The 17,249-nt window shown below is 40.4% G+C and overlaps 1 protein-coding gene across 1 annotated transcript; it reads left to right on the forward strand.

Annotated features, from left to right (window-relative positions):
- The first annotated feature begins 251 nt into the window (after nt 1-251).
- LOC140184855 (serine/threonine-protein phosphatase 7 long form homolog) lies at nt 252-1,420 on the forward strand. The gene is made up of 2 exons (XM_072238044.1): nt 252-320; nt 752-1,420. The coding sequence occupies exons 1-2, from the start codon at nt 252-254 to the stop codon at nt 1,418-1,420; spliced, it is 738 nt and encodes a 245-aa protein (XP_072094145.1).
- Nucleotides 1,421-17,249: the final 15,829 nt, after the last annotated feature.

The following is a 17,249-nucleotide window of genomic DNA, read 5'->3' on the forward strand; positions in this document are numbered from 1 at the left end:
GAAACGGATTGGTCATAAACCACTGTTGCCAGCAGCGGTTTATGTGCATTGGTGGGTGTACATAAACCGCTGGAGCCTATAGCGGTTTACGTGGAGGATGGCTGCCTATATATATAAACCGCGGAGCCAGCCGCAGATTATTCATTTTGAGGTTTTGTAAGGTTGGTTAGAGAGAGGAAATTCTAGAGAGAGGTCAGAGCAAGTTGAGAGCGGGTCCGAGGTATTTGAGCTGCGACTTCTGGCGGGATATCATGGCAGACAGAAGGAGCATGTACCGACTGAACGGTGTTGCGCATGTGGCCGGTACCATTGGTGACGAGGTTAGTTAATAATTTAGATATTTTTTTTAGGCTTAGGATTTTTTTAGTTAGAAAAATGGTATGTAAGGTAGAATATACAAAGTTTATAGATTAGTACCTCTAGTTTTAAATTAGGCTTCGCATGTTAGGATGTTAGTTTAATTGGTTTGGGTTGTTGTTTTGAAGTTTATTGTTAAAGATTTGTAATACTTTTATAATTGTGGCTGTTATTTAATCAGTTTAGTGTGTTGTCATTTCTGTTATTGTAATAAGTATGTATAATTTGAATCTCGCTGGTTTATTGACGACTTAGTTATAGGATTTAGGGATTAATTTGTTTACCGATTTAAAATTTGTTGACGGTTTAAGATATTTTTTATTATTAGATAGGGAATTTTCTTATGGATTGGAAAATTTAATTGTATCCTGCATTTCTTTCATGTTATGTGCAGCCCACTAGGTGTATATACAGTGTGAGACGGCAACAGAATATGCCCATGCATGAAAGGATCATCCCGTATTTAGAGAGGGCTGGATTGTACCATTTGGCTAGGCTAAACAGCCAATGGTTCTGGTTGGATGAGCCAATGGTTAGTGCGTTCATTGAGAGGTGGCGTCCTGAGACGCACACGTTCCACATGCCTTTTGGAGAGTGCACAGTGACATTGCAGGACGTGGCTTTTCAGCTTGGGTTGCCTGTCGATGGGGAGGCTGTGAGTGGTTGCCTTGGTGAGTTTGAGACATACATGGAGGGTGGTCGACCAGCCTGGGAGTGGTTTCAGGACCTATTCGGTGAGCTGCCACCACCGAATAAGGTCAAGCAGATGACGGTCCATTTTACATGGTTCCACGAGAGGTTTAGTGTGCTACCACCAGATGCGAACGAGGAGACAGTCCGCATCTACGCACGTGCCTACATCATGATGCTTTTATCTACTCAATTATTTGGGGACAAGAGTGCGAACCGGGTACATATACAGTGGTTGCCATTTGTGGTGAACCTTGATGACATGGAGCGGTATAGCTGGGGTTCGGCTGCGTTGGCTTGGTTGTACCGATGTATGTGTCGAGTAGCAAACAGAAATGTGACTAACCTTGCGGGTCCCCTCCAGTTGCTATAGAGTTGGAAAAAATGTATTTACGTATAAGTTTCTGAAACAATGTATTTACGTATCAGTTTCTGAAACAATGTATTTGCGTAATATTGAGAGTGAAACAATTTAAATAAGTAAATTGTCCTTTTTTAAACTGACAAGTCTAATGACTAATCCGTAGTAGATCTGAGTTCCATTTAACGGTTTGTTATTGACCAATGGGTTGTTAGATATACTTTGAACTCCCAACCCCTTGTTTAGGTGGATTATTAAACAACCACTAGACCAACCCGCGTTGGTTTATGATCACTACAAGAAAAACGCTGATTACCATCGGATTTTTTGCTGAAAAAATGAATCTAATTTACTGTCGGATGGAATCAGATGGTATAAATCTCGCCGGTAAATGTTTACCAACAGAATTTTTCATCCAACGGTAATTACCGTCGGATTCTGCAACAGATTACTTGTTTGAAAACCTAATTGGTTACCGGAAAATTTTTTCGACGGTATTGTTGGCGCCAAAATATGTTGTTTCTCGCACTGTTACAATTGGATTATTTCGGTAAATTCGACGATAATATCAATTTTTTAAAAAAAATTAAAATAAATGGTCAATTTTAATTTTTATTTAAATTTATTTTTCACATAATTAATGGTCAATTCATAAATAATAAAAACTTATTATTTAAAATAAATAATACAATGTTCAATAAAATTAAAAGTCAAGTACAAGAAATAAATACAATGAAACAATAGAACGAAACACTAATAAATAAAGATCCAACTAGTCCTCCTCATCCTCATCGGTTCCGTGGCCCTGAGAAGGCAGTGCAAAATGTGGTGTTGTTTGTGTGTCACCAGCGGGACCATTAGAACCAGCAGTGGTGCAACCACTAGTAGGGATGATGCCAGCGGCACTCATCTGAGCCTGGTACACCTTCATCTAACCTTCCATCCGCAGAAACCGCTCCAGCTACTTCCTCCACTCTAGGTTGAGGTTATTCGTATCCATTACGCATTGAGGATTGATGAGCGGATAATTTATATGCTTTTTGGCTTTGTTTTTAGGTAGTTTTTAGTAGGATCTAGCTACTTTTAGGGATGTTTTTATTAGTTTTTAGGCAAAATTCATATTTCTAGACTTTACTATGAGTTTGTATATTTTTCTGTAATTTTTCAGGTATTTTCTGGATGAAATTGAGGGACTTGAGCAAAAATATGATTCAGGCTGAAAAAAGACTGCTGATGTTGTTGGATTCTGACCTCCCTGCATTCGAAATGGATTTTCTGGAGCTACAGAACTTCAAATGGCGCGCTCTTAACGGCGTTGGAAGGTAGACATCCAGAGCTTTCCAACAATATATAATAGTTCATACTTTATTCGAGTTTAGACGACGTAAACTGGCGTTCAATGCCAGTTCCATGCTGCATTCTGGAGTAAAACGCCAGAAACACGTCACAAACCAGAGTTAAACGCCAAAAACACGTTACAACTTGGTGTCTAACCCTAAGAGAAGCCTCTGCACGTGTAAAGCTCAAGCTCATCCCAAGCACACACCAAAGTAGGCCCCGAAAGTGGATTTCTACACTAAGAATTATTTTTGTAAACCCTAGTAGCTAGTCTAGTATAAATAAAAGTTTTTACTATTGCATTTTCATATGGGATTTTACATCTTTGATCACATGGGGGCTGGCCATTCAGCCATGCCTGGACCATCACTTATGTATTTTCAATGGTGGAGTTTCTACACACCATAGATTAAGGGTGTGGAGCTCTGCTGTACCTCGAGTTTCAATGCAATTACTACTATTTTCTATTCAATTAAGCTTATTCTTGTTCTAAGATATTCGTTGCACTTCAACATGATGAATGCGATGATCCGTGACACTCATCATCATTCTCACCTATGAACGCGTGACTGACAACCACTTCTGTTCTACCTTAGAACGAGCGAGTATCTCTTGGATTCCTTAATCAGAGTCTTCGTGGTATAAGTTAGAATTATTGGCGGCCATTCTTGAGAATCCGAAAAGTCTAAACCTTGTCTGTGATATTCCGAGTAGGATTCAGGGATTGAATGACTGTGACGAGCTTCAAACTCACAATTGTTGGGCGTAGTGACAGACGCAAAAGAATCAATGGATTCTATTACGACATGATCGAGAACCGATAGATGATTAGTCGTGCTGTGACAAGAGCATTTGTACCATTTTCACTGAGAGGATGGGAAGTAGCCATTGACAATGGTGATGCCCTACATACAGCTTGCCATGGAAAGGAGTAAGAAGGAGTGGATGAAAGCAGTAGGAAAGCAGAGATTCAGAAGGAACACATCATCTGCATACACTTATCTGAAATTCCTACCAATGATTTACATAAGTATCTCTATCTTTATTTTATACTTTATTTATCATAATTTTCGAAAACCATTATAACCATTTGAATCAGCCTGACTGAGATTTACAAGATGACCATAGCTTGCTTCATACCAACAATCTCCGTGGAATCGACCCTTACTCACGTAAGGTTTATTACTTGGACGACCCAGTGCACTTGCTGGTTAGTTGTGCGAAGTTGTGAAGAATGTGAGTGAACCATAGTAGTGTGCACCAAGTTTTTGGAGCCATTGCTAAGAATTGTTCGAGTTATAAAAAGTGTAAATCACACTTTTGCCTATCAAGGATCTCCTGATACCTCTCTGGATAATGGTTCAACTCCTTAGCCTGCTGGTGAAGGCTGCGTTGGAGCTCCTGCACCTGTGATGAGCGGATAATTTGTACGCCTTTTGGCATTGTTTTTAGTATGATCTAGTTAGTTTTTAGTATAATTTTATTAGTTTTTAGTTAAAATTCACTTTTCTAGACTTTACTATGAGTTTGTGTGTTTTTCTGTGATTTCAGGTATTTTCTGGCTGAAATTGAGGGACCTGAGCAAAAATCTGATTCAGATACCAAAAAGGACTGCAGATGCTGTTGGATTCTGACCTCCCTACACTCGAAGTGGATTTTCTGAAGCTACAGAAGCCCAATTGGCGCGCTCTCAACGGCGTTGGAAAGTAGACATCCTGGGCTTTCCAGCAATATATGATAGTTCATACTTTGCCTAAGATTTGATGGCCCAAACCGGCGTTCAAAGTCACCCTCAGGAATTCCAGCGTTAAACGCCGGAACTGGCACAAGAATGGGAGTTAAACGCCCAAACTGGCACCAAAGCTGGCGTTTAACTCCAAGAGGAGTCTCTACACGAAAATGCTTCAATGCTCAGCCCAAGCACACACCAAGTGGGCCCGGAAGTGGATATTTATGTCATTTACTCATCTCTGTACACCCTAGGCTACTATTTCTCTATAAGTAGGACCTTTTACTATTGTATTTTCATCTTTGGACATCTAGTTCTTAGATCATTGGGAGCCTGGCCATTCGGCCATGCCTAGACCTTGTTCTTATGTATTTTCAACGGTGGAGTTTCTACACACCATAGATTAAGGTGTGGAGCTCTGCTGTACCTCGAGTATTAATGCGATTACTATTGTTCTTCTATTCAATTCCGCTTGTTCTTGTTCTAAGATATCACTTGTTCTTCAACTTGATGAATGTGATGATCCGTGACACTCATCATCATTCTCACCTATGAACGTGTGACTGACAACCACCTCCGTTCTACTTTCGATTGGGTGAATATCTCTTGGATTCCTGATACACGATGCATGGTTGATCGCCTGACAACTGAGTGCTCGCCTGACAAACGAGCCAGCCATTCCGTGAGATCAGAGTCTTCGTGGGATAGGCTAGAACTGATGGCGGCATTCAAGAGAATCCGGAAGGTCTAACCTTGTCTGTGGTATTCTGAGTAGGATTCAATGATTGAATGACTGTGACGTGCTTCAAACTCCAGAAGGCGGGGCGTTAGTGACAGACGCAAAAGAATCACTGGATTCTATTCCGGCCTGATCGAGAACCGACAGATGGATAGCCGTGCCGTGACAGGGTGCGTTGAACATTTCCACTGAGAGGATGGGAGGTAGCCACTGACAACGGTGAAACCCTTGCTTAAGCTTGCCATGGAAAGGAGTAAGAAGGATTGGATGAAGACAGTAGGAAAGCAGAGAGACGGAAGGGAAGGCATCTTCATACGCTTATCTGAAATTCCTACCAATGAATTACATAAGTATCTCTATCTTTACCTTTATGTTTTATTCGCATATCACCATACCCATTTGAGTTTGCCTGACTAAGATTTACAAGGTGACCATAGCTTGCTTCATACCAACAATCTCTGTGGGATCGACCCTTACTCGCGTAAGGTTTATTACTTGGACGACCCAGTACACTTGCTGGTTAGTTGTGCGAAGTTGTGTTTATGCCATGGTGTTGAATACCAAGTTTTTGGATTCATTACCAGGGATTATTTGAGTTGTGAAAAGTATTGATCACAATTTCGCGCACCAAGTTTTTGGCGCCGTTGCCGGGGATTGTTGAGTTTGGACAACTGACGGTTCATCTTGTTGCTTAGATTAGGTACTTTTTTTTTCGGAATTCTTGAAGATGAATTCTAGAGTTTCATGATGATTTGTTGAAGTCTGGCTGGCTGTGAAGCCATGTCTAATTTCATTGGACCGAGGTTTCAATTTATCATCACAAGAGCTTGTTGATTTCTATCAATCTTGCTTTTGGAGCAGTGATCTGCTAAGGCTTGGCTGGCCATTGGCCATGTCTAGTGTTTTGGACCGAAGCTTTCTTTGAAAGCTTGGCTGGCTGTGAAGCCATGTCTAATTCCTGAACCGGAGTCTTAGACTAAACATTGCATGATTCCTGGAGTTCTCATTAAGAATTTTGATACCTTTATCTTCTTTTTCCACTTAATTTTCGAAAGTCACAAAAAAAAAATTTTACAAAGCCATAAAATCCAAAAAATATTTCTTGTTTGAGTCTAGTGTCTCATGTTAAGTTTGGTGTCAATTGCATGCATTCATTCATGTGTCTTAGTGATCTTCAAGATGTTCTTGATGATTTCTTACTCTAATCTTTAAATTTCTCTTGACTTGAGTGTCTTGTGTGTCTCATATGCATTCTCATTAGTGTCAGTAGTATACAAACTGCTAAGTTTGGTTTCTTGCATGCATTGTTATTTGATTCTTGTTGCATTTTGATTTTTCCTTATTATTAAAAATCCAAAAATATTTTTAATTTGTGTCTTTTCAAGTCAACAATACAGAGAATTGAAGATTCAGAACATTCTGTAGAGGAATTATACAGAAAAAGCTGGGCGTTCAAAACGCCCAGTGAAGAAGGACAGACTGGCGTTTAAACGCCAGCCAGGGTACCTGGTTGGGCGTTTAACGCCCAAAAGGGTATAGTTTTGGGCGTTAAACGCCAGAATGTGCACCATTCTGGGCGTTTAACGCCAGGATGGCACAAGAGGGAAGATTTTGTTTTTAATGCATATTTTTTTTCAGTTTTCAAACTTTTTCAAAATCAAATCTTTTTCAAATCATATCTTTTCAATCATATGTTTTCAAAATCAATTTCTTTCTATTTTTAAAAATACTTGCTATCAATCAATGATTTGATTCAACATTTCAAGTATGTTGCCTTTTCTGTTGAGAAAGGTTTAATGTTTGAATCATATCTTTTCTTGTTAGCCAAGTCATTAATTTTCAAAATCAAATCTTTTTAAAATGTTTTTCAAATCATATCTTCTCAATCACACCTTTTTAAAACTAATCATATCTTCTTAACCACATCTTTTTCAAAATAGTTTTCAATCAAATCTTTTTTGATTTCTAATTTCAAAATCTTTTTCAAAAATCACTTGATTTCTTTTCCACTTTCATTTTCGAAAATCAATTAGTGTTTTTCAAAAATGTTTTCAAAATCTTTTACTTAATTTTCGAAAATTACTTCCCTTCTTCTCACATCCTTCTATTTATGGACTAACACTATTCCTTAATGCAAAGTTCGAACTCCATCTTCTTTGATAAGTTCGAATTTTCTACTTCTGTCTTCTACTTTTCTTTTCCTCTGACACCTAAAGGAATCTCTATACTGTGACATAGAGGATTCCACATTTTCTTGTTCCATTCTCTTTCTTATGAGCAGGAGCAAGGACAAAAGTATTCTTGTTGAGGCTGATCCTGAACCTGAAAGGACCTTGAAGAGAAAGCTAAGAGAAGCCAAAGCACAACTCTCTGTAGAGGACCTAACAGAAATCTTCAAAGAAGAAGAACCTATGGCAGCCGAAAACAACAACAATGTCAACAATGCACGGAAGGTGCTGGGTGACTTTACTGCACCTACTCCCGACTTTTATGGGAGAAGCATCTCTATCCTTGCCATTGGAGCAAACAACTTTGAGCTTAAGCCTCAATTAGTTTCTCTAATGCAACAGAATTGCAAGTTCCATGGACTTCCATTGGAAGATCCTCATCAGTTCTTAGCTGAATTCTTGCAAATCTGTGACACTGTCAAGACTAATGGGGTTGACCCTGAGGTCTACAGACTTATGCTATTCCCTTTTGCTGTAAGAGACAGAGCTAGGACATGGTTGGACTCTCAACCCAAAGAAAGCCTGGACTCTTGGGAAAAGCTAGTCAATGCCTTCTTGGCAAAGTTCTTTCCACCTCAAAAATTGAGTAAGCTTAGAGTGGAAGTCCAAACCTTCAGACAGAAGGAAGGAGAATCCCTCTATGAAACTTGGGAAAGATACAAACAATTAATCAGAAAGTGTCCCTCTGACATGCTTTCTGAATGGAGCATCATAGGTATTTTCTATGATGGTCTCTCTAAACTGTCTAAGATGTCTTTGGATAGCTCTGCTGGAGGATCTCTTCATCTGAAGAAGACGCCTACAGAAGCTCAAGAGCTGATTGAAATGGTTGCAAATAACCAATTCATGTACACTTCTGAAAGGAATCCTGTGAACAATGGGACTGGTCAGAAGAAAGGAGTTCTTGAGATTGACACTCTGAATGCCATATTGGCTCAGAACAAAATATTGACTCAACAAGTCAATATGATTTCTCAAAGTTTGTCTGGAATGCAAAATGCACCAAGCAGTATTAAAGAAGCTTCATCTAAGGAAGAAGCTTATGATCCTGAGAACCCTTCAATGGAAGAGGTGAATTACATGGGAGAATCCTATGGAAACACCTATAATCCTTCATGGAGAAATCATCCAAATCTCTCATGGAAGGATCAACAGAGACCTCAACAAGGTTTCAACAATAATAATGGTGGAAGAAACAGGTTTAGCAATAGCAAGCCTTTTCCATCATCTTCTCAGCAACAGACAAAGAGTTCTAAGCAGAATACCTCTGACTTAGCAACCATGGTCTCTGATCTAATCAAAACCACTCAAAGTTTTATGACTGAAACAAGGTCCTCCATTAGAAACTTGGAGGCACAAGTGGGTCAGCTGAGCAAGAAAATTACTGAACTCCCTCCTAGTACTCTCCCAAGCAACACAGAAGAAAATCCAAAAGGAGAATGCAAGGCCATCAACATGGCCGAATTTTGGGAGGAAGGAGAGGCAGTGAACGCCACTGAGGAAGACCTCAATGGACGTCCACTGGCCTCCAATGAGATCCCCAATGAGGAACCATGGGAATCTGAGGCTCAAAATGAGACCATAGAGATTCCATTGGACTTACTTCTGCCATTCATGAGCTCTGATGAGTATTCTTCCTCTGAAGAGGATGAGTATGTCACTGAAGAGCAAGTTGCTAAATACCTTGGAGCAATCATGAAGCTAAATGACAAGTTATTTGGAAATGAGACTTGGGAGGATGAACCCCCTTTGCTCACCAAAGAACTGGATGACTTGTCCAGGCAGAAACTGCCTCAAAAGAGACAGGATCTTGGGAAGTTTTCAATACCTTGTACCATAGGCACCATGACCTTCAAGAAGGCCTTGTGTGACTTAGGGTCAAGGGTAAACCTCATGCCTCTCTCTGTAATGGAGAAGCTAGGGATCTCTGAGGTGCAAGCTGCAAAAATCTCACTAGAGATGGCAGACAACTCAAGAAAACAAGCTTATGGACTTGTAGAGGATGTTCTGGTAAAAGTTGAAGACCATTACATCCCTGCTGATTTCATAGTCCTAGAGACTGGGAAGTGCATGGATGAATCCATCATCCTTGGCAGACCCTTCCTAGCCACAGCAAGGGCTGTGATTGATGTTGATAGAGGAGAATTGATCATTCAAGTGAATGAAGAATCCTTTGTGTTTAAGGCTCAAGGATATCCCTCTGTCACCATGGAGAGGAAGCATGAAGAGCTTCTCTCAAAACAGAGCCAAACAGAGCCCCCACAGTCAAACTCTAAGTTTGGTGTTGGGAGGCCACAACCAAACTCTAAGTTTGGTGTCGAACCCCCACATTCAAACTCTAAGTTTGGTGTTGGGAGGTTCCAACATGGCTCTGAGCATTTCTGAGGCTCCATGAGAGCCCACTGTCAAGCTACTGACATTAAAGAAGCGCTTGTTGGGAGGCAACCCAATGTTATATTTTGACTATTTTCCTTTTTTATTTTATGTTTTTTTTTTGTAGGTTGATGATCATGAGAAGTCACAAAACCAATGAAAAAAGCAAAAACAGAATGAAAAGCAGAAAGAAAAACAGCACACCCTGGAGGAGAACGTGCTGGCGTTTAAACGCCAGTAAGGCTAGCTGTTGGGCGTTTAACGCCCAGTCTGGCACCATTCTGGGCGTTTAACGCCAGAAAGGGGCACCAGACTGGCGTTAAACGCCAGAAAAGGGCAAGAAGCTGGCGTTAAACGCCAGAAATGGGCACCAGCCCGGCGTTTAACGCCAGAAATGGCTAAAAACGCATTTTTGCATGCCATTTAGTGCAGGGATGACTTTTCCTTGACACCTCAGGATTTGTGGACCCCACAGGATCCCTACCTACCCCACCACTCTCTCTCTTCTTCACCCATTCACCAATCACCTCAACACCTCTTCCCCAAAAACCCTTCACCTATCAAATCCCATCTTTCTCTTCACCACTCACATCCATCCTTCACAAAACCCCACCTACCTCACCATTCAAATTCAAACCACTTTCCCACCCAAACCCACCCTCAATTAACCGAACCCTACCCTTTCCCCACTCCTATATAAACCCTCCTTCACTCCTTCATTTTCACACAACCTAAACACCACTTCTCCCCCTTTGGCCGAACACAAAGCCATTCCCTTCTTCCTCATTTCTTCTTCTTCTACTCTCTTCTTTCTTCTTTTGCTCGAGGACGAGCAGACATTTTAAGTTTGGTGTGGTAAAAGTATTGCTTTTTGTTTTTCCATAACCATTTATGGCATCCAAGGCCGGAGAAACCTCTAGAAAGAGGAAAGGGAAGGCAAAAGCTTCCACCTCCGAGTCATGGGAGATGGAAAGATTCATCTCAAGGGTGGCATTCAACTTGCCCATGATGCAAGGAGATGAACATCCTTACACTAGAAGGGTCAACTTTGATCAAAGGTTGGACCAAGTCCTTACAGTCATATGTGAAGAGGGCGCCCAATGGAAGAGAGATTCAAGAGGGAAGCCGGTTCAATTGAGAAGGCATGACCTCAAACCCGTGGCTAGAGGATGGTTGGAGTTTATCCAACGCTCAATCATTCCCACTAGCAACCGGTCCGAAGTTACTATAGACCGAGCTATATGATTCATAGCATCATGATTGGAGAAGAAATAGAAGTTCATGAGGTGATATCCCAAGAACTTTATAAGGTGGCGGACAAGTCCTCTACCTTGGCAAGGTTAGCCTTTCCTCATCTCATTTGTCACCTCTGTTATTCAGTTGGAGTTGACATAGAGGGAGACATCCCCATTGATGAGGACAAGCCCATCACTAAGAAGAAGATGGAGCACACAAGAGACCCCACTCATCATGAGATCCCTGAGATTCCTCAAGGGATGCACTTTCCTTCACAAAACTATTGGGAGCAACTAAACACCTCCCTAGGAGAATTGAGTTCCAACATGGGACAACTAAGGGTGGAGCATCAAGAACACTCCATCATCCTCCATGAAATTAGAGAAGATCAAAGAATCATGAGAGAGGAGCAACAAAGATAAGGAAGAGACATTGAGGAGCTCAAGCACTCCATAGGATCTTCAAGAGGAAGAAAGAGCCGCCATCACTAAGGTGGACCCGTTCCTTAATTTTCTTGTTCTTTATTTTCCTGTTTTTCGAATTTTAGTGCTTAAGATTGTCTATGTTTGTGTCTTGTGATCATTAGTGTCTTAGTGTCTATGCCTTAAAGTTATGAATGTCCTATGAATCCATCACCTCTCTTGAATAAAAAATGTTCTTAATTGAAAAAGAGAAGAATTGCATGAATTTTGAATTTTATAACAGTTTAATTATTTTGATGTGGTGGCAATACTTTTATTTTCTGAATGTATGCTTAAACAGTGCATATGTCTTTTGAATTTGTGGTTCATGAATGTTGGCTCTTGAAAGAATGATGAAAAAGGAGACATGTTACTGAGGATCTGAAAAATCATAAAAATGATTCTTGAAGCAAGAAAAAGCAATGAAAAAAAAATATATTTTCGAAAAAAAAAGAAAAAAAGAGAGAAAGAAAAAGAAAAAAAAATAAGGTTGTGATCCAAGGCAAAAAGACTGTGCTTAAGAACCCTGGACACCTCTAACTGGGGACTCTAGCAAAGCTGAGTCACAATCTGAAAAGGTTCACCCAATTATGTGTCTGTGGCATGTATGTATCCGGTGGTAATACTGGAAGACAGAGTGCTTTGGGCCACGGCCAAGACTCAATAAGTAGTTATGTTCAAGAATCATCATACTTAACTAGGAGAATCAATAACACTATCTGGATTCTAAGTTCCTAAAGAAGCCAATCATTCTGAATTTCAAAGGATAGAGTGAGATGCCAAAACTATTCAGAGGCAAAAAGCTAAAAGTCCCGCTCATCTAATTAATACTGATCTTCATAGATGTTTTTGGAATTCATTGCATATTCTCTTCTTTTTATCTTATTTGATTTTCAGTTGCTTGAGGACAAGTAACAATTTAAGTTTGGTGTTGTGATGAGCGGATAATTTGTACGCTTTTTGGCATTGTTTTTAGTATGTTTTTAGTATGATCTAGTTAGTTTTTAGTATATTTTTATTAGTTTTTAGTTAAAATTCAATTTTCTGGACATTACTATAAGTTTGTGTGTTTTTCTGTGATTTTAGGTATTTTCTGGCTGAAATTGAGGGACCTGAGCAAAAATCTAATTCAGAGACCAAAAAGGACTGCAGATGCTGTTGGATTCTGACCTCCCTGCACTCGAAGTGGATTTTCTGGAGCTACAGAAGCCCAATTGGCGCGCTCTCAACGGCGTTAGAAAGTAGACATCCTGGGCTTTCCAGCAATATATGATAGTCCATACTTTGCCCAAGATTTGATGGCCCAAACCGGCGTTCAAAGTCACCCTCAGGATTTCCAGCGTTAAACGCCGGAACTGGCACAAGAATGGGAGTTAAACGCCCAAACTGGCACCAAAGCTGGCGTTTAACTCCAAGAGGAGTCTCTACACGAAAATTCTTCAATGCTCAGCCCAAGCACACACCAAGTGGGCCCGGAAGTGGATTTTTATGTCATTTACTCATCTCTGTACACCCTAGGCTACTAGTTCTCTATAAGTAGGACCTTTTACTATTGTATTTTCATCTTTGGACATCTAGTTCTTAGATCATTGGGAGGCTGGCCATTCGGCCATGCCTAGACCTTGTTCTTATGTATTTTCAACGGTGGAGTTTCTACACACCATAGATTAAGGTGTGGAGCTCTGCTGTACCTCGAGTATTAATGGGATTACTATTGTTCTTCTATTCAATTCCGCTTGTTCTTGTTCTAAGATATCACTTGTTCTTCAACTTGATGAATGTGATGATCCGTGACACTCATCATCATTCTCACCTATGAACGTGTGACTGACAACCACCTCCGTTCTACTTTCGATTGGGTGAATATCTCTTGGATTCCTGATACACGATGCATGGTTGATCGCCTGACAACCGAGTGCTCGCCTGACAAACGAGCCAGCCATTCCGTGAGATCAGAGTCTTCGTGGTATAGGCTAGAACTGATGGCGGCATTCAAGAGAATCCGGAAGGTCTAACCTTGTCTGTGGTATTCTGAGTAGGATTCAATGATTGAATGACTGTGACGTGCTTCAAACTCCAGAAGGCGGGGCGTTAGTGACAGACGCAAAAGAATCACTGGATTCTATTCCGGCCTGATCGAGAACCGACAGATGGATAGCCGTGCCGTGACAGGGTGCGTTGAACATTTTTACTGAGAGGATGGGAGGTAGCCACTGACAACGATGAAACCCTTGCTTAAGCTTGCCATGGAAAGGAGTAAGAAGGATTGGATGAAGACAGTAGGAAAGCAGAGAGACGGAAGGGAAGGCATCTTCATACGCTTATCTGAAATTCCTACCAATGAATTACATAAGTATCTCTATCTTTACCTTTATGTTTTATTCGCATATCACCATACCCATTTGAGTTTGTCTGACTAAGATTTACAAGGTGACCATAGCTTGCTTCATACCAACAATCTCTGTGGGATCGACCCTTACTCGCGTAAGATTTATTACTTGGACGACCCAGTACACTTGCTGGTTAGTTGTGCGAAGTTGCGTTTATGCCATGGTGTTGAATACCAAGTTTTTGGATTCATTACCGGGGATTATTTGAGTTGTGAAAAGTATTGATCACAATTTCGCGCACCAACCTGCAACCTCAAATCCATGCCTTCCTTGAGCTCAACCACTCGACTGGTGGCAGAGCCTGACGATGGCCTCAATATGGAGGTGCGGAGGCTGCTAGCGAAGAACGACCCAGCCCGTATATGCGGTTCTTGTACGGCGTTGAGGCGGTCTCGTGCCAAATCGCATCGGGATCAATGACTGAAGGAACAGAGCTTTCGACGGAGTCCTCCCCATTTTGCTGAGATTGCTGAATTATGGTCTCTAGTCTCTGTGTATAGGACTCCTATGTAACACATGCTATTGTGATTAGTACAATAGCTATATAATTAATCTCTAATAATTTTATACCAGATCAGATGTATGTTTACTCAGCAAATCTCTCTTTGTTCTCCTTTAGCATGTGGGTGTACACGAACGTCTCTGTCAGTGTCACCTTGCAATCCAACGACTTCGACTATAAATGTTGCTTTGAAACAATATGATTAGTATGCCTAGTAATGATATCTAAAAGAATATAACTAAGTTATTAACAAAACTAAAGACACCACATACCAGCCTAGCCTTAGACTTCATGAAGGTCACTGTTAGCTCTGTTAGTGAGATGCCGATGCCTGAACCCCTCATCAGTCTCCCAATGAACTAACAAAGCCTTTTTTATTTTCGGTTGGAGCCAGGTCTTCCTGTGGTCCCGCCCTCATAAACATCCTTCAGCATCTACTGCAGTCGCCGACCCATTCTATGGTCGAATATCTTCCTGATGGTAAGATTGTGCTCAGCGCCCCATATAAAGTTCAGATGCACAAAGAAACTTTAAAATTAGTTAATCAAAATAGAAGATATAAATTAGCTAAAAAGGTTTGAAACTAAAAAAATAATACTACCCATTTTTGAAACCATCGCTCTCTGGTCTCAGAGGAGATCTTCTTGTAGTTGGGCCAGGGATGATCGTACATCAGCTTGATGATGTTAGTTGCCTCCTGAGTACATGCGTTATTGTTTGGCAAAAACCTATCAACAATCGACAAACAAAAACATTTGACAATTCCATAAACAAGAATCGATAAGCAGAAACTTTCAACAATTCGATAATCTTGAAACAGGAAACACTTTCAGGTAATCAAACCTAAATTCACTAAACAAGAATCAATAATCAGACACCTTCAGCAATTCCATAATTAGGAAACAGGAAACATTTTCAGTCATTCAAACCTAAATCCACTAAACTAGAATAAATTTTCAGGCACTTTCTGCAATAACAATAATCACGAAACAGGAAACACTTTTAGAAAATCAAACCTAAATCCACTAAACAAGAATCAATAACCAGACACTTTTAGCAATTCCATAATCAGAAAATAGAAACACATTGAGGCAATCAAACCTAAATCCACTAAACAAGAATCAATAACCAGACACTCTCAGCAATTCAATACTAAAAAAACAGGAAACACTTTTAGCCATTCAAACCTAAGTCCATTAAACCATAATTAATTTTCAGGCACTTTCAGCAATAACAATAGTAAGGAAATAGGAAATACATTCAGGCAGTCAAACCTAAATCCACTAAACAAGAATTAATAACTAGACACTTTCAGCAATTCCATGATCAGGAAACAAGAAATACTTTCAACCATTCAAACATAATTCCACTAAACTAGAATCAATTTTCAAGCACTTTCAGCAATAACAATAATAAAAATATATATAAGACCCAAAGTGATACTTATCCCATGCCGCCATCAGGCCAAATGGTCAACCTTACGATGGGAGGTGGTGGAGGGGCATCAGCTGCCTCACTTCTGTGAGAGGACTCCAGGGCTGCGGCTTCCGTCGCTGGAGATGGCGTCGCTGTGGCATTGGGCTGCTGAACGGTAGGAGGCGGTGTCATCGCCGTAGACGAAGGCACGTAGTTGGGGTTATGGATTATGATGAACGGCTGGTCTACTAAATCTGTAACCTGTGACGTCACCGAGGTAATCGGAGCAGAGGAAGAGGATCCAGAATTTCTAGGGGTACCAGTAGAAACCCTCCCTCTACCCCAACCATATGCAACTACGACCACAACCAATAGCCTTATCTGCCAAACCTTTACCTGTTGTCATGTTTGAAAAGAGCAAAACCAACCGTAACATAGTGAATCACCATAATTTCAGAAAATTTCAAATAACTCCAGCAACAATATTCAGCAATTCAATACAATAATCAATACATCTTTCAAAATTATAACTCAACTCAATTAATGCATCTAAGATGATTTCAAAATATTTGTGAATTAAAAATAAGAAAACAATCAACAAGAGGCTCAATAATGTACATAACACATATACACAAAATAATATTTCTTCCTAAAATGTCACATTTTCAAAATAAGAAATATTTTATTGGATAATTAGAATAATGTCAATTTTTTCTTTACATTATGAATTTATATAAAACCAATTCAACAATCAGCAAAACCTCAATGTATTCATAATTAACAAAACCGCTGCATATTGATATTCATAAATAAATTAATAAACCAATTCAATATTTCAACTATTTCCGTATTCTAATCATCATCATAAACCAATCAATAATAAAAATAACATCAATGAATTAACTACTTAAAATTAATATAGCATCTAAAATATTAGAATAACTGGAAAAAATTAAAATGGTTATCTGTTGTTGTAGAGGCAGAGACTCTTCCAGAAGGTGGACGACGCATGGTAGCATGCAGGCAGTACAACCACGGAGGCACAAACGACGAGGGACAAGCAGCAACAACCATCCACAGAGAAAGAAGAGAGGCCGCAGAGGCGGAGGGTGGCGCGACGACATGCGAGGAGGGAGAGAGGCGAAGCCCAACAGTGGCGGTGGTTGGCATGTGGTGCGGCGTGGTGGTTCCGAGAATGGACAACGTGAATGGTGAAGTGGCAAGGAGAGAAGAGGGAGAATAAAAGAAGGGAGGGGTGTCAACGGTGGGTGGGTTGACGGCGACGGCGACGAAGAGGGTGGTGTTGGGGATCTAAGAGGAGAAAGGTGGTTGAGTTAGAGAGAGAGGGTGAATGTCGAATGAGGGAGAAGAGGATTTGTGATTTGAATTTACGACTTGCTACCGTGGATTTACCATCGCAAAAATTCGA

This window comes from Arachis hypogaea, chromosome 5, assembly GCF_003086295.3.
Source record: "Arachis hypogaea cultivar Tifrunner chromosome 5, arahy.Tifrunner.gnm2.J5K5, whole genome shotgun sequence".
Classification (NCBI taxonomy): domain Eukaryota; kingdom Viridiplantae; phylum Streptophyta; class Magnoliopsida; order Fabales; family Fabaceae; genus Arachis; species Arachis hypogaea.